The 25893-nt window shown below is 53.1% G+C and overlaps 1 protein-coding gene across 5 annotated transcripts in view; it reads left to right on the top strand.

Moving 5' to 3' along the window:
• The window catches only part of Sulf2 (sulfatase 2), an 81873-nt gene that overhangs the window by 2580 nt on the left and 53400 nt on the right, over positions 1-25893 (top strand). For all 5 annotated transcript variants that reach the window (XM_021192414.2, XM_029536267.1, XM_021192415.2 and 2 more), the window contains exon 2: positions 19720-19986. In XM_021192414.2, coding sequence (XP_021048073.1) covers positions 19812-19986 — 175 coding nt within the window. In that variant the 5' untranslated portion in view covers positions 19720-19811. The remainder of the gene's footprint in view (positions 1-19719; positions 19987-25893) is intronic.

The raw sequence follows: 25893 nt of genomic DNA, 5'->3' as shown, positions 1-25893 counted from the left end.
CCACCCCGTCCCACACGGGCTTCATTCAAGGAGCCTACCCCACAGACAGTTCCACACTTGATGTTCCAAGTGCCTTTTCACTTGGGAATCCAGAGCCTCTCTGGAGTCTGGGTTTGGTGCTGGGTTTGATGGCTTTTGGCCCCTGGGTATGTGGGGGTTTGTCACACAGCCATTATCTTTTCTTAGACTATGCCCTCCCTCTCTGAAGACCTGAGGCCCTTCCTGCCTTTCTGACCAGTTCAAAGCAGGTTCCCCTTCACCTCAAAGATAAGAGGCAGGAAGTGTTTGAGCTTAGACATAATAGTCACGTGCCCACACAAAATCTGAGGTGCATTCCTCGCGCTCCAGGTCCACTCTGAACCACGGGGTTGCTCTCTCACTAGGTGCTTGTTTCCTAAATGCAGGGGTCAAGAAACCTGACTAGTGAGGTGGTAAAGCTATTTAAGTTAGTAGCCTGTCTGAGTCCTTTCCCTTCCCCAAGAACCGCTGCTGTGGGTAGGAGTGGGGAGGTGCCCTGGTTTGTATTGTGTGTGTTGTTGTTGTTATTGCTGTTTTCTCTGACTTTTGGGTTTTGTTTTTGTTTTGGGGGGGGTTGTTTGTTTGTTTGTTTAGTTTTGGTTTTGGTTTTGGCTCTTTTCCCCCCTCCCCTTCTCCTCCCCACGGTTTCATCTCCTCTCCTGGTCTAGATGTGAAGGTTCTTTCAAAGGTGGCCAATGAAAACCATGCAAAAAAATAAGGATTTTTTAGCTCTTATAAAGCACAGGGAATGACATAGGACCTTGTAGGAGTGAGACCCTCTTGTGGCTGCTGGTGGACTGGCCTCAGAGGGTGTACCAGGGACTTGGTTTCAGACTGGGCTCTGTGTGTCAGTGGACAGGAAAGTGAGCCTCTCCATAATGACCATAGCAGGCCAGGACAATCTGGCTATGGCCAGCCCCAGGGGCTGGCCTGGTGGGGACCCCGGCAGATGCCCATGCTCCAGCCGGCTTCAAGGCGCTATCTAATTGGGAGATCATTAAGATCATTATAATTAATTGGCATCCTGATAAATGGCGTGATTGCCTAATTGGGGTGGTTGCTAGGGAACTAGACATCACTTGGAGCCTAGAGGGGAAAGAGGCAGTGGCTGGCTGCAGTTGGGCGCTGGGGTTACAGACCCTGCAACTCATGGGCGGGAAGCCAGAACTGTATCACCCACATCTGCTGGCAGCTGCTGAGTGTAGTTGCAGATGGAATGTGGGCTAGGGGTGTTTTCTTAGAAGGGCTGCAATCAGTACCCTTTTCTTGCAAGCCATTGAAAGAGAGGCTCTGAAATCACTGGGAGGCAAAGGAAAAATGCCCAGTGCCTCACACAGGGCCCCAAGACAGCCCTGGCATCGTGCACCACTGGCTCAGGGGCTCAGCATTTGCCACAGACGCCATTCTTCCATCTCCGCTTTGCCCTCTACCTCACTCTGTGCCTTCCTCAGAACTAAAGCTGCAGTCTCTGGCAGCCCCAGGCTGGGTGCTTAAGACAGCCGGTCGGTCTGGCCACCTGCCCAGCGATGACATGGGGGCGTGTGACTCAACCGTTCTGTGCCTCTGTGTTCTCATCCAACAAGTGCTGGGGGTAAGTCCCCACTCCCTTCCCCAAGTCTGTGGACCAGAGTGAGATAGATCATCAGCACCAGTCATCTGCCCCAGGTAAACCTGATGCTGCTCTCTCACCCCTGTGGTCACAGCCCAAGAGCAGAAGCAAGCCTCTTTGCAGTGACAGTCCCTAAGCCCCTAGATGCCCTACCATGAGACCACTGACCAGTGCACTTGCTGAGGTAGTGAGTTATACATGCCCTCTGACTACGATCTGAATGAAAAGAGAGGACCCCTTGGTCCCACAAGTCTAGGGGGATTTCCCTGGAACAAATAAGCCTGGCCATTTGGGAAGCAGGGAACCACCTATATGGGCAGCCATGGTCAGAAGGGCCTGTCACCCTGGCTGAGGTGAGAACCCCAGGGACATCACCACCCTCCCCTTCCCCCGAGGTCCTTGGGAACCAGAGCCTGTCTTAGCTGTTTCAGTGGATAAAGCTGCAGCCTGGCTTTGATCCAGGCCTTTCTGGGGGCTGAGTTTACCGGGCCCTCCACCATGAAAATCATCGTGAAGTGTTTGTTTAAAGAATGTAAAGTCCCACGGAGAGAGCAGGCACCCTGCATATATATATATATATATATATATATATATATATATATATATATATATATTCACATCAGCTTGGAAAGAGGGCCTTGTCTACTTCTGGCAATGGCAGTAGGGAATGGTACCCTAGATGGGAACAGGGATAAAGAGGTACCAAAATGCACCTTCGCCTCGAACATGACAACCTTGGTATTGTGAAGGTCCTGTTATTACACGATCCCACATAGGACCAATACCAATACCACAAGGGGTCAAGTTCCCCATGGGCCCTAGTATCTCGTGGGTCCCAGTACCACTAGGATCCCGGTTCTCCGTGAATACAGGACAGGTCAGATTACATCTCGTCACTAGTAAATACCTGACAAGAGTCTGGTGCTGCCTGAGGGCCTAGCCCAGCAAGAGAGAGCCTGGGCCTCCAGAGACACAGACCCCCAAGAGCAAGCCGTGAATGGGGCCATAGTCAAGGCAGTTTATAACAGGCTTAAAAAACAAAAACAAAAACAAAAACAAAACAAAACAAAACAAAAAACTAGTAATGAAACACAAAACACCTTCAGCAGTGTGAATCGCGGTAAGGCATCTTCAGGGAGGTGGTCTAGAGAGGCCTCCCTGAAGAAGAGATCTCTGAGCCATGGCTGAAGTGTGAGAAAGAGGCTGGTCTTGGGGAAGAGCCGAGGGAAGAACACTTGAGGTGGCGAGAGCAGCCTGTGCAAAGGCCCTGGGGTAGAGAAGACAGCTTGTTCAGGAACCAGAAGCCCAGTAGGAGTAGGGAGCCACGAGTGAGTTGTGGAGACAAAGACAGAAGTGTGACATTCAGACTTTAGATTTTAAATGGCATGGACAATCAGAGGAGGCTGTCAGACAGGAAAGAGCGAGCCCATCTGTGTTTCAGAAAACCTCGGCTCACACGATCAATAGGCTCGATGCTAAGTGGGGAGACAGTGCTCAGGGCCATCAGGACCGTGGGGGTAACAGAACAGTCAGGGGACAAAATCGTGATTATGGTTTGGTTTGGAGAGGAACTTGGGGTGTGGAGCCAGGAGGACTTGAGCGGGTCCAGGGTCCAGAATAGGAAAGAGCCTTTGATTTGAAAACAAGGGTGCTCTTGCTGGCTGCAGGACATGCAGTGTTGGTGAAGACAATTTTGTGTGTCACAAACATGGCATGGATGGGGCGGAAACTGACTGCCTCTCACCATCTTCTCCTGCGAGGGAGGGCCCCAGGGCCCCACCCAAAGAGCGACCAGAGTGCTGAATGCAATGGCCGGGTGGCCTGGGACGGGGTGGTTCCTAAGCACTGTGAGGAGGGAGCAGGCGGGAAGGCTAAGGAGGACTGAGCCTGGTGGTTCTCGAGGCCCCCAGATGCCTCGTGTGTCCTGGATGTGTGAGTCTGTAGTCTGCTGAGGCTGAAGGCCTGAACTTGGGAGCTGTTGTACTTCCCAGTTATTTTAAGCCGTGCGGCTGGACACACTTACAAGAGAGAGCTCATATTGTATTGGCTGGTGTGATCCCCTGTCCCTAGGGCCTGTCACATACCTATTCGGTGAATATTTTTGGACACCCCACTCACTCCCCCTCTACGTTCCTGGGAGCACTAGAAGGCACTGGCTAAGCGTCCCATGACTGATTCCTCACTCCTGGGTGATTGGCAGACAGAAATGCCCACTGTGGCAGAGGCCGCAGGGTGGGGGTTGCAGGGGGGGCATCTCCACCCAGACAGGTGGCACAGTGCCTCCTGAGTAGAGCAGCCTTCTAAGCCTCCTCTGCAGTCGAGCCTAGCACTTTGCTAGATTCTCACAGACCAGTGTTTTACATCTCCAGTCTCAATAGGATTGCAAAACACACAAGGACCAGTGGCAGGGGCACCAGCCTCATAGCTGTCTGTTGTGAAAGACATGGTCCCCTGCTTTACACACTGGGCCCCACTGGAGACAGCCCTCCATTCGAGCCCAGACTCGAATCCTTAAGCTAAGCACGCCTGTGGGGCCTCGGGGTAAGGGAGGCTGAGGCCATAAGCTGGGGGACCTCAAGCAGGGATGTAAGATGTGTTTGGCCAGGTGGACGCCAGATGTGTCTGGGAAGTATGTTGCTGACAGCTCTTCTTGTGGGCCCATGGCTGGAACCCTAGCAGGAATCTGACCCACCTTGGTAGCCAGAGAGGTGGGGATCTGTGCAAATAGCCCAGGGAGGGAATCTGTGCTTGGTGAGCCCTGCCTAACTGCGGGATCTAGAGACCCATGCTGTCTGGAGACTTCTAGGGCCAGCTGCTAAGTTGGATGTCTCAGAGAACAGGGAAGCCGACCAAGGTCGTTACGATAGCTCAGAATCGAATCACCGTGCTTTCTTTACTTGTAGTAAAATGGAATTCCTGGCTTAGCGATCTGGGCAGTTGGAGTTTCTATTTCCCAACACAACAAAACATTCAAAGTAGTGGAGAGCCCAAGTCTTGTCTTTTGAAAACATCTTGGAATGATGGTTTCAGTTTTCTGCTATCCACTGTCCCTCTGACCTTACCGCGTCTTTGACCTTCTTGCTTGTTGTCTCTTGTTGTAGCTGCCACAGCTCCAATCATCAACCCCCCTCCCCTCTTCAAAGTAGGGATATAGGACAGAACTTTGTTTTTTTCTCTCTTATTTTCCAAAGAACAAGATCTTTCTGAAGCTCGCCCTGCTTCGGGCTTTGCTCTGTGTCTCCTTGGCCCCTGGCTGGGTGTTGTACTGGATTCTAAACCAAACACCAGGAAGGAGAGAAGGATAAGAGGGTTTTGCTGATAGGCTCAGCTCAATGCTTTCCAAACCAGCAGATCAAACACCTTCTGGTTTTAGCAAGTGCTTGGAGGGGAGGTTTACCTGGAAGGGACTCACAGATAACTTATCTGCACCGTCATCAATGAAATACCCTGATTAGGAATGAAAGGGAAAACAAAGACAGAGTGGCTTATAATTAAACACAGTGAGCACACTGCAGCCCGGCACCTGGGTGGGGCACCTGGGCGGGGCACCTGGGCGGGACTAGCAAAGGTGCCCACATTATGCCGAGGGGCACCCCGAAGCAGGCAGTGCAGGTGGATATTTGGCCAACGTGACCATAAACATTTTCTAGCAGCTAAGGAGACTTTACTGGGTGGGTAACCCACATGCCAAGAAGCCACCAGGACCTGAACTGGAATTCCCCAAGACCTATGTAAAGACCCAAAGTGTGGCTGTGCCACCCACAATCCCAGCACAATGGAGGCAGAATCAGGAGGACCCCTAAAGCTTGCTGGCCGGATAGTCTAGCTGAATTATTGAGCTAAAACAAAACAAAACAAAACAAAAACAAGGTCAAAGACAACAGCTGCTGTCAGCCTCTGGTCTCTGCGCTCACAAACACATGTACACATATGCCACATACCCATAAGACAATGGCAGTTTTAAAAAATACTGAACAAATGGCCAAATTTTCCAAGTGAAAAAACTCTTGCTCTTCCCTTAGTTTGTCTGGGTGTAGGGTGAAACCATTCAACGGTGATCTTGTTCATGGGTAACAGCCCTTTTCTTGACTCTTGAAGCTGTCAGCAGCTTTCTCCTCTGCAGCAAGGTCTGGCAGAAGTTAGGAAATCATACTGGAACAGCAGAAGTTAGGAAATCATACTGGAACTCCGGCCTCCTGGTGCACGCTTGTGATCCCAGTACTCCGGAGGCTAAGGCGGGAGATCATACATAGGGAGTTTGAAGCCAGCCGAGGCTACATGAGATTCTGTCCCCCAAAATCAAAACGGACCTCCCCTCAGCACTCCATTGAGTCATGTGGTGTCTCAGATGTCCTCTCACAGTCCCAGGGTGCCCCCTCGGGCAAGGAGAGACTCCCTGTGAATAACGGTTTACAGCAGTGCGGATTTGGAGAACGGGAGACATCTGCCCTAAAGATGCCTGTAGCTCAACCTGTTGTGACACTGAGTGTGGCCAGCCTCTGCCACAGTCAGGGCCAAGTGTCTCTGGTTGGTCCTGGGATCCTTGTCATCTCACCAGGCTTAGATGGAGCAGGGGTACAAGAGACATCCCGGAGGTCATGGTGTCGCAGAGACAACAGCTCTAATCTGAACACCTTGCTCTGCTCTGCCTCTCAAGAGCCGTGTGCAGATGGGCGAGCCACTCTGCACCTCTGAGTCGCTGTTGCCTCCAGTGGAAACCTGATCAGCCATTGCAGTCTGTTCCCTAAGTAGCTGTGGGGACCCAGGTCAATGCCTGGGTATGAGATCCTGGCTACAGAAAAGCTGGCTTCCGGTGGTCGCCGTTGTAGCTGTTCCTGCTCGTATCTGAGAATCCTTCCTTAGCTTTTGGGGCAGGGTTGACTGTGTCTTGGGGGCACTGGCCTCCCTGAGGCAGGTGAACACAGATCAGTGGGGTCAGGAAGGAAGGTACCATTGGGCCTTACTGCTCTGCCACCATACTGTGTCAGCTCCCCACCCACCCTTCCTTCTCTTCCAGGCCCCATCCATACTAACCCAGGAAGGGAGCCAAGCTCGGGGCCTAGAACCTGTGCTGACAAACCAGGGTGGCACCTGTCACTGTAAGGTCAGGCAGATGGTTGGAAAAAGGAGGTCTTAGAGTCTCCCAGTACCCTGGCCACAGCCTGATGGGTAATCGAGCCTCCGGGGTCACAGTCCAAGCCTTGAGGTGCTTCACAGCTGCCTGGAGAATGCTGGTGTCCTGTGTTCTTGGGAACCATAAAAGCAGGAGAGATGGCTCGGGTATACTGCCTCTGCCAAGTCCGAAAGGGGCTCCTGGAGGTGGCACACAGCCTGGAATAGCTTATGTGGGGGCCTGTTCCTGTAATAAAATGCAGGCTCACTGCAATATCCTGCCCTGTCTGTACCCCGACCCCACCCTATTTACCTCTCAGACTCTTGTTGCCTGTCCTCCCCCACTCCCCCTACACTGGACACTTCTCTCTGTAAAGCGCTCTCCAACACCAAGTCTAGACACTTGCTCTTCGACCTGTCTAATGTCACCTCTGGCTCCCTCTGTCTCCGCTCTAGTGTCACTCTAGGATGACAATGTTTCTTTATTTGTTATTGGAATTCTCTTATTTCCTCTCTCCTCACTAAAGAGTCAGCCTAGTGTGGTGGAGCCTTGGTCTTCTCAGAGCTCGACCCAGCCCTGCAGGTGCCCCCGGAAAGAGGCCCACAGATTGGCTGCTGAAAGGAACGGAGTCTGTCCTTGCTGGAAGGTGACTGCTGAGACCCTGGAAGACTAAACCTGTTTGTCGCTGGCAGGGAACAAGCTTGAGGTGGAACTGGTTAGGTTCACACGTTCCCACAGTAGCTGGTGGAGGCGGGGTCATCCCCCTGATGTCCCGGCAGGGAAAGCAGGCCTCCAGAGCACGGGGCTCGTCAGACTTGGGCCCAGTGAGAAGTTCCCCTTTGAGACAGGTGGTGTGCCTCGACTCCTCCCTGGCCTCCTAACATCTAAGCTCATCCCAGGATGGGCTCTGAGCACCGACTGGGTTCCGGTGGACCCCGGATGATTTAGGGCTGGAGTAGAATCCTGCCCCGTGTCTGAGGGGCTCCTATCTGCAGACCCAGTGTCCAGCGGGCCCGGGAGCTCAAAGCCCTGTCTAGAAAACAAATGATAAGCTGGTAAGGCCTCCAGCTTGCTTACCCAGGGCCTGCATTTGGCTTTTGTGTCCTTCACCCATGTGTTATTTTGAACCTTTTGGGGGAAAAAAGACTGTTGGAGGTGGGTGCACACCCCTCCTCCACACACAGGGTCTTACTATGTAGCGCAGGCTGACCTGGAACTTTCAATCCTCCCAAGAGCTAGAATTACATGCATAGTTCAGAAGTTAGAGTTTCTGGTCGAGTCAGTGCGTGCCCTGTCAGGCCACCTGAGTGCCTCCTGACCTAGCCAAGGGCTGCGCCTGAGTCCAGCTGCCTCTGTTCTTGCCCTGCCTGGCTAGTTTTCCCACAGTAGAGCCGGCCTCTGCAAGAAACAAAGCCAGGGGTGGGGTGCGGGGGAGCAGTGGCCTTGCTTGTATCAGGCCCTGGGGGGAGAGGTGACCCTGTATCAGGCCCATTTCTCCAATCACAAGCAAGGCCCACACAGATGTCAGCACCTTGTGATGACACGCTTTCAGGGACAACACACTATACATGTCTGTAGTGACACTGAGATCTTACACATGTCAGGTAGCACACACCTGTAGTCCCAGCACTCTGGGTGTGGGAGCAGTAGGATCATGGGTTCAAGGTCATCCTTGGCTACATATCAAGCTTGAGACTTAGCCTGAGCTACATAAGACCCTATTTCAATACTGGTGCTGCTACTGCTACTGCTACTACTACTACTACTACTACTACTAATAATAATAATAATAATAATAATAATAATAAAATCTGCCCTGTACTTGTTGCTTGGCATTTAGTCGTCCCCAAAATCTTTAAAAGCAGGAAGTTGGTGGTGTCTGTCTAGTAAGGGGGAAACTGAGGCACTATGTGGAAAGCTTCTGTGGGGTCCGTTCGTTGAGTTCCGTCATCTTCCCCTGTCCATTGCTGGGCTTTGAGGTGTGTGGTGGAGGTGGCAGCAGCTCTCCTGTGTTCTGACAATGCGTGGGCTGCCAGCGGGCTGCTTTGAGTAACTCCAGTGCTGGTCATAGGCATGGTTTCCTCCGCCGTGCTGACTCGCACGTTTCTGTGTGGCCTGAGCAGCCAAGTGGCGGCCGAGTAGTCTAGCTTCAGGAGGGGCAGAAATGAGAAATGCCGTCTAACCTTACACTGGTCCTGTGTCTCACTGGCCAGTTTCTCTAGGTCAGAAGAGGGTGAGGAACTGCACCATTTCCTGGGGTGGAGGTTGCCAGGCAGAGTGTGAGGAAGTGTCAAGTCACCCGTCCCAATGCTTGCCCCAGGAACTGGATTCGTCTGGGGGACACTGAAAAGCTCAGGGGTCTGTAGGAGAGCTGGGCTTGGGAGAGCACAGGACACAGTCTGGAAGTCTGGGGGTCTCTGAGCAGGAGTTGCTAGCGGCCTTTTGGAGTGTGGAATGAGGGCCGCCAAGAGACCATTCACCCCTGCTGGGGCCCTTGCTCTGAGCACTATCTGGGAGGCCTGAGCTCAGGAAGAGTCTCATTGGCTGGCCCTGGTCACATGGTCAGAGAGAATATCCTCTATGAGGTAAATTGGGGTACTGTTTTCCAAAGAAGGAAGGGGAGGTGGGCGCTTCTCAGGCAGGAGAAATGAGAAGTCTGTGTGCGTGGCCCTTACCAAGATGGAGCGGTTGTCATCTCAAAGGATGGAGTTTTTTTTCCTGCTCCCAGACCCTGTAGTGAGGTACTGTTGGGGTCTGGAAACCCCTCTCTGTAGGGCAGAGTCAACTCCCCTCACCCAACTGTTCCTCAGTGTTCTTCTCTGGAAAATGAAGATGACCTGCGTAGTCCCTCCCGGCACCCGCCCAGACACACCCCAATCCCAGCCTTGTCTGGACCTGGGTATCTCAGTTTCCTTTCTTGCAGCCACAGGGTGTGCCTACTTAATGATGCTCAGGTTGATGTTCCTGACTCTCGCAGGATCCACAGCCTCCCTTCAGATATTTATTAATCCATGAGCCACACAGGGCAGGAAGTGGGGCCCACATGTTCTCTATCCAGCCCATATATAGCTGGGTAATTGGTCAAAGGAACATCAGGCATCGGTCCCACCTGTGCATCCCAGTCTCTGGAAGGACCGGAGCACTGGGTTGTTAGTTATAGTCTCGGGATGGAGGGATGGCACGTTCAGCCAGGCATCAGGCAGAAGGAGAAGAAATGACTGGGCTATTAATCCCAGCAGTCAAAATGTCCTAGTGTTCCTGGATGGTCTTCCTGAAGAACACAGAATCCACAGCCAGAACTCCCCCCCACACGCTGTGTGTAGGGCACCCACGGGGCACGGGAAGTGTGGGGCTGAGCGATGGGGCGAGAGAGGCTGGGACGGTCAGTCCCCACTGCACACCAGCCCGCAATTAGGCGTGAATAACGACTCTGTTCAAGTTGGGCTTTATTGCTTTTGGCTCCGGGCCTTTTACAGAAATAACTGTAACTCCTGCCAAGGAAGCTTCTGTCCTCAGCTGAGAGGAAAGAACAAAGAACAGAGGTGGGAATGTCTGCATCTGATTCTAGTTCCCCGAAACACCCAGGAAGGGCAGCAGGCGTGGCTGCCCACAGGCATGGGCCACGGTACAGCTGTGTCCATTCTCGGCTGTGCCAGCCAAGCGACTCCCGCGTGCTTCCGCCACCCGAGCTCTCTGCTTACTCCAATCACGGGGCCTTTGCCTTCATTAGCATTCCCGTGTGGTGGTGTGGTGTGGGTGGGGGAATGGGCGCCACGGCGTGCATGCAGAAGTCAGGTGACAACTTTGTGGAGTTGGTTCTCCTACCTTCGCGTGTGTTCCAGTGTCAGAGTCCAGGTTGGCTGCCTTTTGTAGCTAGTGCCTTTGCCACTGAGACGTCCCACTGGCCCTTTCATTCGCCGTTCCTTTCCTCTGCTTAGAAGGCATTTCAGGAGCATTGATTGCCTGCCTAGGATACCCAAGGCCCGAGGGTTAGTCCCCAGCAGTGGGAAAGAAGGAGAGAGGGAGGGAGGGAGGGAGGGAGGGAGGGAGTCAGTCAGCTTTTCAGCTCACTGACCTTTTGAGTCTCAGCTCAATGTCACCTCCTCCCAGTGGCCTCCTCTGATTGACTCTCTGGCACTGCCCCCTGATAGACTCCTTCAGAACTCTCAGCAGAGTCTGAAATTCTTCAGTAGCTCATTCTCTGTTGTTCTCGACAGAGCACCAGTGTCCGGAGCCAGCCCTTCCTCATATTCCCTGCGTCACCCACACACGGCGGCTAGCTAGCACACACACAGTAGGTGCTTGGATCCTAGCACACACACAGTAGGTGCTCGGATCCCACACACGGTGCTAGCTAGCACACACACAATAGGTGCTTGGATCCTAGCACACACACAGTAGGTGCTTGGATCCCACACACGGTGGCTAGCTAGCACACACACAGTAGGTGCTCGGATCCCACACACAGTGGCTAGCACACACACAGTAGGTGCTCAGGAAGGATCTGGTGGCCTGGAAGATTCCCTCACAGTTCTCCAGCCAAGCTGCAGAGGGGCTTCACTGTCTGTGGGGCTTATAATGGACTGGCTTTTCCCCGTGGCCTGTCTCCTTTTTAACATTTGATTTTTAATTACTCGAATGGGTGTGGGGGGTGTACATGTGAAGGCAGTGCCTGCAGAGGCAGAAGGCATAAGATCTCTTGTGAGCTGCCCAATACAGGTGCTGGGAACGGAACTCAAGTCCTCCGGAAGAGTAGTGTGTGCTCTAAGCCTCAGAGCCATCGCTCCATCCCCTAGGTCCTTCATCTGTGCCCATGTCCCCAACTATAGACAAAGGCCACTGCAAACAGGTATCTTTTTATAAAAAATGACCAGACAGTACTGAAACTTCTTGCACGGCAAGCCTTCTTAAGGCCACCTCCCCAGGTGACATCCCACCCGAGTGTGAGGTTTTCTGAGCATCTTGACTTATAAACAAGGAGAAGATCTGGCAACAAAAGCCATGGAAACAAATTAATGTTTTCTTGAACTTCAGATATAAAAGCTATTTCTGTCTTCCCCAGACCTGACTAGGAAGGTGGTTGTCAGGAAAAAGAAAGTCTGGCATCCCAGCATACCTATGGCAGAGGCAGGCAGTTCACCGCTGGGTGTACAGAGGAAATTCCAGACCCGACAGGACCAGACAGTGAGACCCTTCCTCCTCGAAAAAAAACAGAAACAGGCTCTAAGGGTGCAGCCTGATTGGTCGAGCCCTGCTGGCTGAGCCCTGCCCAGCATGCACAGAGCCCTGGGGTCCATCCCCAGCACTGTATAAGCAAAGTGTGGTGGTGCATGGCTGTAATCCTATCGCTCAGGCGGTGAGAACAGGATGGTGGGAAGTTCAAGGTCACCTTTGGTGAGTTCAAGGCCAGCCTGGGATATGCAAGACTTTACCCTTAACTCACACCTGACGCCAACCCTTCTTGCCCTCCAGATCCTGGTTATCATGCCTTTCACCCTACTGAGTCATACAAGAAATTAGAGATAGCTAGAGACCTTCGGGTTACCCAGACTCCCTTCTGAGGAAGTTCTGAGGAAGCTGTGCAATGGGCATGGGGCCAGCTTATATCCCAATAGACAGGTGGCTCTCACTGCCCAGCAGGGCGGGGACACTGAGGTGACTGGCCTATGGGCCATCACACAGTGTGTGTCTGAGAAGGGCCACGGAGCCTGATGTGTCCATCTATACTGTGACCCCTAGACTCTCCATGGAGAGGCGAGGCTCGTGTCCTCTGCCCTCAGACAAGCTCGGCTACATCACACACCTCCAGAGAATGAAGGGCAAGAGTGCAAAGCCATTGAAGGGAACCAGCAGCTCCCTCGTTGCTGGGCACCCAGCTTTGGAACCCTCTCTTGGCCCCACCCAAAGTCCACCAGAAACAGGCCGCGCATGTAAGCTTGCTCCGCAGTCAGCAGATAACCGAAGTCACAGCTCTGGAGCCTTGCCAGCCATAGCTACAAACAGCAGAGAGCAGCCATTCTTCCTGAGTCTGACAGAAAGAAGTGAGCTTGACTCACGGCCCAGAAGGCTCGGTGGGGAAACTGACCTTCAAAAAGAGAGAACAGGGGGTGGGCTGGAGAGATGGCTCAGTGGTTAAGAGCAATGACTGCTTTTCCAGAGGGTCTGAGTTCAATTCCCTGCAATCACACGGTGGCTCGCAACCGTCTGTAATGGGATCCGATGCCCTCTTCTGGTGTGTCTGGAGACAGCGACAGTGTACTCATATAAATAAATAGAGCGAGAGAGCAAGAGAACAAGATAGGCAACGGTGGTGAACACCTCTGGAGGCAGAGGCAGGCAGATCTCTGTGAGCTTGAGACCATCCTGGACCACAGAGCAAGTTCCAGAACAGCCAGGGCTGCTATGTAGAGAAAGCCTGTCTTGAAAAAAACAAAAGAGAGGAAGGGAGGAGGAGGAGGAGGAGGAGGAGGAGGAAGAGGAGAGGGGGGAGGGGGAGGGAGAGAGAGAGAGAGAGAGAGAGAGAGAGAGAGAGAGGAGAGAGGAGAGAGAAGAAAGAGAGAGAGAGGAGAGAGAGAGAGAACAACTTGCAGCTGAAGGAGACGGAATCTATTGAGCCTGAAAAAATGGAATCGAAAAGCCAGCCTTCTTCTTTCAGGCTTAACTGGAACAAGGCTCCTAATGTCACTGCTCACACCACTACCCAGAACTGGCCTCTTCCTGTGTTGACTTCCTTCTCCACTCTGCAGGTGGCAAGATAGTGACAAGACCCTTTGTCTTTGTAGAATGTCCTCCTCTTCCCGACCAGTCAGGCCGGTGCACCAACGTTCTGCGTCACTGACGCAGGGGGATTGAAAGACTGCTTGACTCAGGTCTTGGTCTCATGGTCTAACCTTAGACCTCTGTAGCTGCACCTGAACATTCTGGACCAAAGACAGGAAGAAAGGGATGCTCAAATGGAAACAAGGTGCTGTTGCCGGGTAGCCTAGAGCCAGCGGATGGGACTTGACATTGCCCGGGCCTTTGCAAAGGTTGTTAGCCATTCCACCCTCTCAGCTCAATGTAGTGGATGCGGTTACTTCTCCCACTTTATAGATGGAGATAGCGAGGCCCTAAAAAATGATACACCTCACATCCGGTGGGCAGCCAGTTCCAGATCACAGTGCATCCCACTCCACTCCGTGTTCCCTGCTGCCTCGCCCCACATACCCACCACTGTGGACTGCCCGGCTCACCGACACCAACACCCCCTCGGCCCACTCCGTGGGAGCAGGGGCTTGGGTGTAGTTTTCACTGGGCACAGCAGATGTACAGGTGTGTGACTGCTGGGGTCCCACAGCCCGTCAGCCATCTGCTTCTTTGGCACGTCGACAGTCTGGACACTCCACTTCCCAAGATTCTGCACGTGTTGTTTCTAGCCTTTCTCTGAGTTCCAGCTGGGAGCTGGGACCTTGACGACACCTCCCATCCTGTCTGCTGCCCCTTCCTGGTGATGCCACTGGCTTCTGGTGTGTTGGCTCGTTAGAATGTGAGTAACACGAGGGCAGGGACTTGACCTCCCTCTGTTTGGTCATGGTACTGAGAACTGCGCCTGGCACACAGGCCTTCCAGAACGTTCTGGAGCCTCCATGGTTTTGCGGCTGGCTGTCATCCTGCTTTGGGACCATTCTGCACTGTTTACTTCATGCCTGAGTTACCTGCCCAGATGCTGAGCCCTGTGTTGAGATTGGGCCTCCACCCCAAGCCCCTCAGAAGGGTCCTCTCGTCCCTGTCCTGTTTCAGGGCAAGCTTGGTTCTCTTGTTTCTAGCTGGAATCCCAGAAAAAGGCACCAGGGTGCCCAGGTCCTGGACATGAGAAGAGGACATGGGGACTGTCCCATAGACCCCGGAAGCTCCCTTTCAAGCCAAAGAGCCCTGGAGGAAGCCTGCACCAAGGAGGCAGGAGATGCCAGTAGGGTGGACCTGACACATGCCAGGGCTAGATGCCTGCCTGGCCACATGTTCCCCTCCCGTTCTGCATTCTTTCCCTCAGCCTAAGGCCACACCCCTGCCATTTCTTCATGCTCTCCCTGAGCTCCTGGACTTCTCTGGCCTTTGTACCAATCCATTGAGCATCTCAAACTTGATGCTTCCCACTGTCCTCCAGGCAGCCTTCCCAACTGTCCCCACCAGCCTTCTCTCTGTATTCTTCCTACTCAATAGATCTCAGTCCTGGCTATTGTTCTGGTCTTCTGAATGGGGGTTGCAAGAAAGGGACCTGGGGTCAGGGGTCAGGACATCTGGGTGCACCCTCGCTTGCCTCTCATGAGCGGAAGGCACCTAAGAACAGAGCTGTGGCTCTCAGTAGAGCTGTGAGCTTACTTCCCAGAGACCTGCCTCCAGGTGCCTCCAGAACACCCCTCCCTTTTCTCCCTACCCGCTCCCTCCTGAGTCCCCTTGACAAGCTCACTCCGAGGCAGACAGCACTGACATTCTGATGTGACCTTTTCTGAGGAACCTCTTCAGGTACAGGGACTGGATGTGGTTGCAATCCTTGTTATTTGCAGCAGATTTTGAACCCCCTCCTGCCTCAGCGTCCTCATCCGTGCCTCTCAGTGCTGCTGTATGTGTGGCTGAGGTAACACAGGATGGGTGTTGAGGAGTGTGTGTTGGGGGTTATGCTCCCTTCTGAAGGACAATCCCGACTAGTCTTTGATTGACTATGGGATAAACCTTAGTCCCACCCATTATTATCCAAATCCTCTCTGGGTGCCATTCAATCCATGTGTAACACACATGCACGTACATACATGTACACGCGGGGTGGGGGGTGCACAGCACCCAGAACAGGGCTTCTGAAGTCTCCCAAGCTCCTAGTCTCTCATTGGTCAGACCTGGGTCACATGCCCACCTCTGGGCCAGTCACTGGAGCCAAAGACGGGAGACGTCCATTGGCTCTACCTGTGTCCGTGGACCTTGCTGTTACAGCCACACTGAGACACAGTGGCCTCTGGGCACAGTGGGGGGCTGTTACTAGGAGACAGGTGGGAGAATATTCTATGCTAAATCAAGAACAAACCTGAGCACCCACTGGTTTGGGGGGGACACAGAAAGGGAGGAAACTCACTGACAGAGATCTGTGCCTTCGGGGAGGTGACATTCTGGCAGGGAGGTGGACAGTGGCTGCGATGGCCAGTGCTTCGATCTCATTATGCAAAGCTGAGATGTGAGCAAAGACTGGGCAGAAGGGGCTGGGAAGATGTCCCAATGAGTAGCCGGTGCAAAGGTCCTGGGGTGGAGACATGCCAGGCATATACAGAGGCCATGTGGCTAGAGCCAATGTAGGAGGGAGAGAGGATGCAAAGAAGGGTGGAGTCTAGGGTGAGATTGTGAAGGGTCTTGTCTTTGTGCCCTTTGGGGACTTTGGGGTTTTACCCTGGGTAAACCTCGGAGGCTTTTCAGTAAGAATAGGCCCTAGTTGTTCTTGACTGGAATTCTGGCTGCTTGGTGAGAGAAGTGGAACCTGCTAGGGGTTGTGTCACCCAACCTTGGGGGTGGGGAGGACACTTCTGCCACCAAATACCTTACTTCATATCTAGGTGGTCCCAGTCTATGGCAGGGCTCTGCTCACAGCTCATGGGTATCTCTGTGTACCCTAGACTAGTCCCTCCTCCGCTCCGACCCTGTCAGCTTCATGGTCCTTCCTGTACTCTCTACCCTTTTTGTGGGATTCAGAGACTCCCAGAGGAAAACAGCCATTCCAGGTATCCTGAGTGAGACCCTGAGGATGCCCCCATAACTGAGCTCCGTGGGCCAGGGATCTCCAGCCACACCAAGACCTGCCCCCACCTAGAGTGGCACATAGATGCAGAACTGTAGTGGTGTCTTCACACTCTTGGGACTTTAGGTGTCTCCAGAGATACTTTGCAAGGCTGTGGGGAGTCTTTGCCAAGTCCAGTGAGAAGAGAAAGGGCTAGACAGGCTTTGAAATGAGCTGATGGGGGAGGCGGTGTGCTCAATGGTGGACAGGACGCTCTGAGACAGACAGTACACGGTCCAGAGGCATTCTGTGCAACGATTTTGAATCTTCTTACCAAGAAGGGGAAAGCGGAATGTCTCCTGTCATTGTTAATTGATTTCTTCTGTGTCCGGAGAGAATCTGGCACAGGGCCAGAAGAAGTCATCGGGGTGGGGGTTGGGGGGGGGGAGAACTCATCAAAAATCGACCCACGGATAGCTTCGGCTGACAGATAATTAGCCCCTCTCATGCCACAGCTCTGCGTTGCAGAACTCAGCCTCTATCCAGAGCAGGAAGGGCTCCTTGAGACCAGCACACAGAGCCAGGGCTGGGATTAGCGCCGAGCAGATGACATCTGCCTCTGCCCCACCCCACCCCCACCCCCATCACTGTGATAGCTAAAGAGGCTCCGGGAGGGTACCTGCCCACCTGCTGCCTTTGGGGGCAGGAAAGACTGAGGCTGGAATGGAACCCTCTTAAGAACCAGCTTACAGACCAGGTTACAGGCCTCCATCGTGCCAGTCTGGGTCTAAACCTTGCCTGCCCAGAACCTACAGTCCTGGGAAAGTGATTTTAGCCATCCGTGTCTTCCTCTCCTCATCTGCAGAGTGGGCATGATGTCACTGGGCAGGTCTTTGCTTTAGATGGGCTGATAGTGGGGAAGTGCTCAGAGGGAGAGTCACCTGGGCCTTACAACCTGGGATGGCAGGAGTGTTTGCTCACAGGGGTCCTGGCTGCAAAGCTGCCACTGGAGGCCCTGTGGGGCAACCTGTGGGAATTCCTTCGGGACTGTGTCACTTCCTGTAGAAGCAGGAAGAAATACTTCTGGGACATTCAGTGCATCTACATTGGTGCTTCTGGGGGGCCCTTGGCCTCTTGATAAGTGCGCTTTGGGGAGGATGACCCTGATTTGGAGTAGTTCAGGGGCTAGCATCATGGTGAGGGGTCTCTCGGTTCATGCGAGCCTCCTGTTTCCTCCAGACTGGGTGGCAGTGTGCGTTGGCTTCTGGCATCAGCTGGTACCCTCACTCAGGAGAACAGAGTGTTTGCAAGGGCCCTCCTGCAGTGCACGGGGGGGGGGACCATCAGCTTTCTTCAGCTCCATGGGAACCTCTCTACAGGGAAGGGATGGCTCCCCCCTCCCTCACACTGGGGGAAAGAGGTTCCCGTTTCAGAATGTGTATTTGTTTGTTTATTTATCGTGGTGCTAGCTGCTGTGACTCCGATAGGCTTCAAGCTTGTGAGCCTCCTGCCTCAGCATCCCGAGCACTGTGATGGCATTGCCACCTCACCTGACTTTTAAAATGAGCCTGAAGATGTCATGGATTCGGGTGACGTCCAGTTGCAGGCTTGCCTACCGTGTGCCTACCCTGTGTTTGATCCCCGGCCTAGCATAAGCCACGGTGGTGCACCCCTGTAATCCCAGCACCCGGAAGTGGAGTCAGGGGCTTCGGGAGGTGAGGTCATTCCCGGCTATATGGCAAGTTCAAGGCCACACTGAGAGCTTGTCCCCAAAACAACAGAAAAGAGTGGGTTAAGCAAGGAAAGGGATAGGAAGGTGACGGGAATGGGGACTGTGGCGTTGGATTGCAGAAGTTGGGGGACAAGAGTTGGGGCCAGGGAGGCGCCAGGCAGTCAGGAGGGCAAGGTTCAGATGTTCTCTGTTGTCCTCTCTGGGTGCCTGTGGGGACAGTGAGTCTGTCTTCTTGGCTGTCTTGGGCAGATGAGTCTCCCATGGGGGGGGGGGTCATGGAAGGGGCTGTGGAAACCCTGCAGGAGGGTGATCACTGCCCCCAGAGAGCGTTCACACTGCAGTGGGAAAGCTCTGCTCCCACCTCTGGGCGACGTGTTTGATCTCTCATGCCCGGCTGTCTGCAGGGGAAACTGAGGCACGGAGGTTTTAAGTGACCAGACAAGGAACTCTGTGCTTTTAACTGTCATGCAGGGTGGGTCAGGGAGACCCCTGCATTGGCTCTCTGTAGTGGCTGATGAGGGTTTTAACATGGTAGGGGGGCCAAGGCGGCCTGTGACCAACACAGGCCCCATCTCTGCCCCTCACGGGACATCCTCAGTCGGGGATGTGTGTGGATGGGTGCAGTAAATAATATCATTCCAAGGTAGGGTAGAATTGAGGAAATCAAACAGGTGATAAAATATGGAGTGCTTGGAGTGGAGCCAGGTGGGCCTGTCTGAGGAGGTGACCCTAGTGTCGCACCAAGGCAAAACTCTTACCGTGGTGACAAAAGGCAAGTGTCAGAGTCTTGAGGTAGAAAGGACAGCATGTTGTCCAGAAAGAAGCCAATGGGGATAGAAGTGGGTGAGCAAGGGTTGGCGGTAAAAGGAGGTTAGAGCGAAAGAACACAAAGGCTTGGGGCCAGCACAACCAGAAGCAGGTGCCCCTTTCCCCATTTGGGCCCCATGATCTGAGTTGCTGTTACCACAGTCAGGGCCCTGCTGAGTCAGGGGATCTGCTTGTCATTGTAGGAAGTTCCCTCCATCTGCCCTGAGGAGAGGAACACCCCTGGGCACAGTGACATGGTGACAACAGCAGGCCACACAACCCCGTGGGGGCCCTGGGTAGGGCTCTGGGGTAGTGGCTAGTGTCCCCTTCCCATACCTCCATAGTCAACAGGGCGGACAGACTCCTTTAAGGTCATAGTTATGGTGATGTGTCCTGACTCAATGGCACATAGTCCTCCCTTCTCCACCCCCCCAGCGAGAGGTGTCTAGGTAGGTGGGTACTCAGAGCTCTTGTCTGCTAGGGGGTTCAGGGCAGTTTCTCCCCCAGGGGAGTTCCTGTGGACAGTTCTGCTACCAATCTACCCCTGAGACAACTTCTCTAGCTTAGCCGGCCCTGCGTTCATGCCATCCTAGACAGTGGGGAAGGCTGTCCTTGCCCACACTGGCCCTTCCTTGTGTGAGGCAGCATACGAGCCCAGCGGGGCAACTGTGATGTCAGCACTAACTATCCCTCTCATCCTTCAGATCCTGAGGGAAGAGGGGAACAAATCCCATCCTCACGGTTCCACCTCAGCCTCTGCATCCAGGAAGAAGCAAAGGACCAGCACGCCACGCCAATGGCACCCCCTGGCCTGCCTCTATGGCTGCTGTCCACCGCTCTCCTCTCCCTGCTGGCTGGCAGCTCGGCCTTCCTTTCCCATCCCCGCCTGAAGGGCCGTTTCCAGAGGGACCGCAGGAACATCCGGCCCAACATCATCTTGGTGCTCACGGATGACCAGGACGTGGAGCTGGGTAAGTGGCTGAGCTAGCCAGGGACACCTGGGGCTCTAGAGGGACCATGTCCCCACACCCCCATAGAAACTTCAGGTGCCAGGCAGTGGTATAGAGTTTGCACCTGAGATCACACTTGGGGACTTGGGGGCCTTGAGAATGTGGGTTCGTGGTGACCCTCAAGGGTAGGGATCCCCGTCTTCCCTGCGCAGACTGATTCCCCAATATCTACACCATAAGAAGCAGAGAGACTGTGCCCAGTTCGCTCTTGTCAACCATTTGCTCTCCCAAGCTACTGGGCCATGGCCTTGGCTGACAGCTAAGCCATCCCCTGACCCTTCCCATCTGAGCAATGTCACGGCTTTTGCTCTTTCTGCTACAAGAAGCACCGGTAGGAGACGCCAAAACGGAGGCCCCCAAAAGGGGCTTCGAGAGTCAATCTAGATCTGTTCTGGATTACCTATGGGGTGTCTCCCAGTGAGCCCGATCTCTCCCTCCCCGTGTCTTCTCACCTTGAAGTCAACGTATGGGTTCCTCCCCAGCTGAATCCCACGTCCTTGCTGCCCCATGGGAACACTCGGCCCTCTGTATCCTCACTTCTTCATTTGCAGATTCAACCAAACACAGATCAAAAACAAAATGTATGGGCATTCTCACTAGTCATTAGTCCCTGAGCAGTACTGTAAGACCTAGCTCCCTGTGTCGCCATCATCTAGGGTGAATAAGGATGCAGGCTATTAGCAAAGAGCACGGCAGTTAATATGGGAGCCTGAACATCATCAGAGCCTGGTCCCCATCACCGAGGGACAACTGTGTAATCTGAGCCACAAATGCAAGTGACTGGAGATGTGGCTCAGTGGGTAGAGCACTTGCCTGGCATTTGCAAAGCCCTGCATTCTGTGTCTGCCCAGCACAACAAACACCAGATATGATGGCATGGAGGTGTAAGCCCAGCACTGGGGAGGTGGAGGCAAACAGATCAAAAGTGCCTGACTACGCAGCTAGTGGGAGGCCAGCCTGGGCTACATGAGATCCAGAAATAATAATAATAATAATAATGTAAAATGAAATGAGTGCAGTAATGTTTTGTTTACCCCAGTGTACAATCGTCTGAAGTGTGGTCAGCAGAGTAGATTACTTGGGAATCTTTTGCCTTCCCTTCCCCTGCCCCCAACACCTGGCATGTTATATCTTAGTTAGGACTGGTCCCCTCTCCCGGGCTGCACAGTGGCTACATGTAGTTTGGGACCTTCATACTGCACAGTGCGCATGGTAATGTGGCTTCCTTCTGCAAGTTAGACACCCCTCCTCCTCATCTCTCCTACTGTGTACTGTGAAAATTTGGAAGCGGGTGTCCCAGGTAGGAGAGAAGAGAATGTGCAAAGGCCCTGGGGCCGGATCAAGGAAGTAGATATGGCTGGAGCCTGGAAAAGGAGGTAAAATGGAGACCAGTGGAAGACGGGGTTGTGGTTGTCGTTCCTGACCGGGTGGATGCTGTTGACCAGGTGAGGGGTGGGTCCTTTCCTCTGCTCTCCGGTGGCAAGGACAGAGTGACTTAAAGGCAGATCTTTGCAACTTGAGTCTATGCTTTAACTACTCAAAAGTGCCACTTGCTTAAACCCCAGCCAGCCTTGACACAGTGAGTACTGATGACCCCAAGCATAGCTTCTTCTCGGGGAATTCTAAGTACAGAGACAATGGCCCAGCAGCAGTCAGGGCTCAGAGCTTTATCGACAGCTTGGCATGCAGGGTGCTGGTCTCCTGCTCATGGGGAGAGAGGGATCTGTGGGGAGTCTGCATTGTGAGGCCTAGGAACAGGGCTGATTTGCATGCAGCAGGGCCTGGCCTCTGGGCCCTTGGGCACCCTTCCTGTGACTGCCAAGCCATTGGCTCTGGTATCAGGGCACCCAAGGCAGCCCCCATGGCCCCACGGTCCAGCAGCACAGGTTTAATGACAATAGTAGGTGTTTGTTCTGCAAGATGCTGGAGGCTGCTGGCAGGGTGGGGTGGGGTGGGGGATAATGTGCTGGCAAAAGGAATTCAACATTGATAAACCACGAGCCATGTGACCCCAGTGAGGGGGCAGAGGGATATTGGGTTGGGATTTTTGTTGTTGTTGTTGTTGTCTTTGGTTTTGTTTTGAAATGAGGTCTTGCTGTAGAGCCGAGGTTGGCCTTGAACTCAAGATCCTCCTGCCTCAGCTGCTTGAGTGTTGGGAAGGCAGGCATGAGCCACCACATGCACCTTGAGTGTCATTCTTAGTGAAACAGGTCAGGAGGGAGTGTGTGGCCTCACTTGAGTTCCCATGGGACCCCGCTGCTATGTTAATGACATCAGGGACAAGAGCAGGAGCAGAGGATTGAGATGGGTAAGGATGAAGGCTCAGAGCAGGGAGGGCGGAAACCAAGTTGAGTAGACCTGGATGCACGGATGCAGGACCTGACCCAGCATTGACTTAATGCCGACTTTCAGGACAATGCCCTTGCTAAGCCTGAATTACATCACAACTTTGACTCTGACTGACTCTTATCAAAGCCAGTGTAAGCAAACAAATCAGGAACCCATGGATGAGATAAAGGGGAGAGAGAGAGGATGAACCATGGCTGACTGTAAGTAGATACATCCACCCCTCTCTCCATCTTACCAATGGAGAAAGTGAGGCACAGAGAAGTTAAACCACATGTCCAGGTTGCACAGCTAAAATGTGTTGAAACTGGATTTGAACCTAGAACCATGACCTTCATCACTGCTGTGCTTGGCCCATTTCCGGGATGGATGATGATCCATCTAGAGAGAGTCCATGTTGATGCTTAACTGTCGAAAGTACTGTTGCCGGCAGAATCTGCAGATGTGCGTTGTTGCTCACGAGAGTGAGTGTTCCGAGATGTACATTTCAGGGAGCCAGTCATTCGAGACAGGGACTTGCATATGCTGTGCTGTGACAGCTCCTGCCCTCAGCCCTGGGTGACAGAGATTGGTGCCCACCAACCGTTACTTCCTTAAGTGTTTCGTGCCCTAAGCAAACCAAACTGAGTGAGGAGGAGGAGGAGGAGGAGGAGGAGGAGGAGGAGGAGGGTGGGACAGGAAGTAGGTAGTTGGGGACTGACGGGCTTTTTATAAACCAGACAGACCCAGATCAATAATGCATGCGCCCAAAAAGCCGGGCACATTATCTCACAGTTGGCCACCACTGGCAAACCGAGGGTGGTCCTGAAAAATTTATCCGCTGCTATTTTCTGCTTGCCTGTGAGGCAGCTCCAGAGGGCCTCTGGCTGGAGGCCTCTCAACAGAGCTAATAATCTTGGGCTTCCTTCCAGTCCCAGGTGGGGACACTCATCAAGACCCAGTGAGAAGAAGGGCTCAGTCTATCTCGTGGTCGTCTTGCCTTTCCATTGTGCCTGCAGTTCCCTGGTTGTCATTTGTAATCGTTGGGTGCTGGGTTTCCAGAGCACTAGTGACTGAGCACCTGGGATGTCTGTCATCTTGCAGAGAGTGAGGACATCTCTGAAGATACCCAGCAACATCAGCAGAACAGTGACATGGGTTTATGTGTGACACCACAGACCTGTCACAACACTGTGCTGTGTGTGCCCAGGGAAGCCAAGGAAATGCTGGGTTCTGCCAGCACTGGCCAAGTTAAGTGGATGCAGGCCAACTTCGGGGCATCTCCAGAGCTCAGCTGGCTTCTGAGAGAGCCCAGGGACAGTCACACATAGCCTGGAGCAGATCTGTTAGATAGGACTGTTCCATCATAAGTGTCAAGGGTCAGCTATGTGGGACTGTCAGATGGGCCATTAAGGTGGTGTGGGGACAGGTGTCTCATCAGCTATGACAACTCATGAATGAACACAGGCATGGTTGTATGTGTCTTGTCACCCCAGCACTCAGGAGGTAGAGGCAAGATGATCACAAGTTCCAGGCCAACCTGGACTACATAATGAGACTGTCTCAAAAAGAAAACAAAAACAGACAGGCACAGCCCCAGCCCATTGGTCTCCCATCTCCTGGTTACAAGTGACTTCCTATAACTCAGCCCAAGCAGTGCTGGATGAATTGGAACCAGCAACTTTACTAGAGATAGAAATAAGAAGTACAAGTGTACTTGGAGTTTCAGATGCATTTAGATCCAAGGGTGCCTCCTCCAGATGTCACCAGTCTCTGTGTGACCTCATCCCCACCTTCTTCCAATCTGGTTCTGCCTTCAGACAGCTTGCTAAGCACTTCTGTAAAAGGCCAGCGCAGCCAGCAGGGCCATTAGACAGCCTGGAATTGAGGTGAGCTGGGCAGGTTTCCCTCAAGGGAAACTGGACATTGGCTCTGGAGGACACAAGCAGCCAGGACTGTTAAGCTAGGGGGTGTTCAGCGTTCCCCCACACATCTGCTGCAGGATGAACCATGTGCACCTCACTTGCTCCCTAATCCTCATTCACTGAGCACTTATTCTTAGAGAAGAGTAACTAGCAACAAAGTAACAAAGGAGACAGAATCTTGACTAATGCACAAAGAGCAACAAAGTAACAGAATCTTGACTCCTGCAGAGCTGGGCATCTAGCACAGCTGTGTGTCAATAACCAAGACAAAACACATAACCTAAAAGTCAGGCAGTGGCGGTCTACACCTGTAATCCCAGCACTTGCAGACAGAGGCAGGAAGATCTCTGCCGTTCCAAGCCAGCCTGGGCTACAGAGTCACTTTTAGGACAGCCTGAGCTACACAGAGAAACCCTGTCTCGAAAAATCAAAACAACAAGAAAACAAAACAAAACAAAAACCCACAAAACACTGCATATGACGGGGAAGGTGGTGAGACAGGATCAGAAGTCAAGCAAAGAGGGAAGGGAATTGGGGGGTGGGGAAATCATGTGAAACTTTATCCATAATGATCTCATTGATAAAGGGGACACAGGATCAAGAAAGGCCAGGGAACTTATCAACAGGAATTCTAGGAAGAACATTCAAGTCCCCAAAGGGCGGGAGGCAGAGGCATGCAGGCTGACAGAGTGCAGCCTTATGATTCAGGGCACAGAAAGTGGGAAGTCTGAGGGGTGCTGATGGTGATGTTCATCATGCAAGGGCATAAGGCTGAACCAGGGAGAGGACTTGGCTCTCTGGGGAGGGTGGATGTCAGGGATGCATGGGTCAGAGAGGGGAAGCAGTCTGACTTCCATTGCACTATGCAAAGAAGTGGCTGACTGTACAATGAGGCAGGTGCGGGGTCTACAGCTGTCCAGGCACAAGAGGAGCCCAGTGAGGGCTCTATTGCAGTGGTTCAGGCTTAGAGGCAAAGCTGGAAAGATGTGCAGATGGGTCACAAGTGAGACCTATGGAGAACATCTCCAGGGATTGCAAAGCTGTGGGGGAAAGTTGATGGGGTCGCTCAGTGCCCCCAAGCGAGGAGCCGCTCCACACCCAGCCATGGCGGAGTCTGAAGCTGAGGGCGAGCCTTGATTTCTGAGGTTTACGCATGTAGTGGGGATGGTGGGACAAGGAACAGCCTCTAGGTTTGTGTGCACCTTACTGGGTGCACTTACTGGACACTGAGGACTTTGGATCCCCAGCTCTGATGTCCACATCCTGCGCAAAGCAGACCTAGGAAAGAAGAGCCCAGCAGCCCCATTTTCCACGTTCCATCTGGGAGATGAGGGAACTACACTCCGCTGTTGACCGGTAACCAAGGAATGGGTTGGAAACCCTCGGCTCTCACGGTGGCCAGATGGCAGGCAGCCAGGGAGACGCACCCAGATTCCAGGCAGCAGTTCAGGGCAACTTCATCCACCGACATCCATTCTGAACATTCCAACTGCCACTCAACAGCGAAAGGAAAGCGTGTGGATGCAGGTTATCTCAGGAGTGGCCCATCCCGGGTTCAAACTGCCAAGTGAATTCCTGTGAGGGTTTTCTAGTTTTATTCATCAACAAGGGTATTGAG

Source organism: Mus pahari, chromosome 3 (assembly GCF_900095145.1).
Source record: "Mus pahari chromosome 3, PAHARI_EIJ_v1.1, whole genome shotgun sequence".
Taxonomy (NCBI): Eukaryota; Metazoa; Chordata; class Mammalia; order Rodentia; family Muridae; genus Mus; species Mus pahari.
Note: the sequence above shows the minus strand (reverse complement) of the source record. Positions and strands in the feature narration are given on the sequence as shown.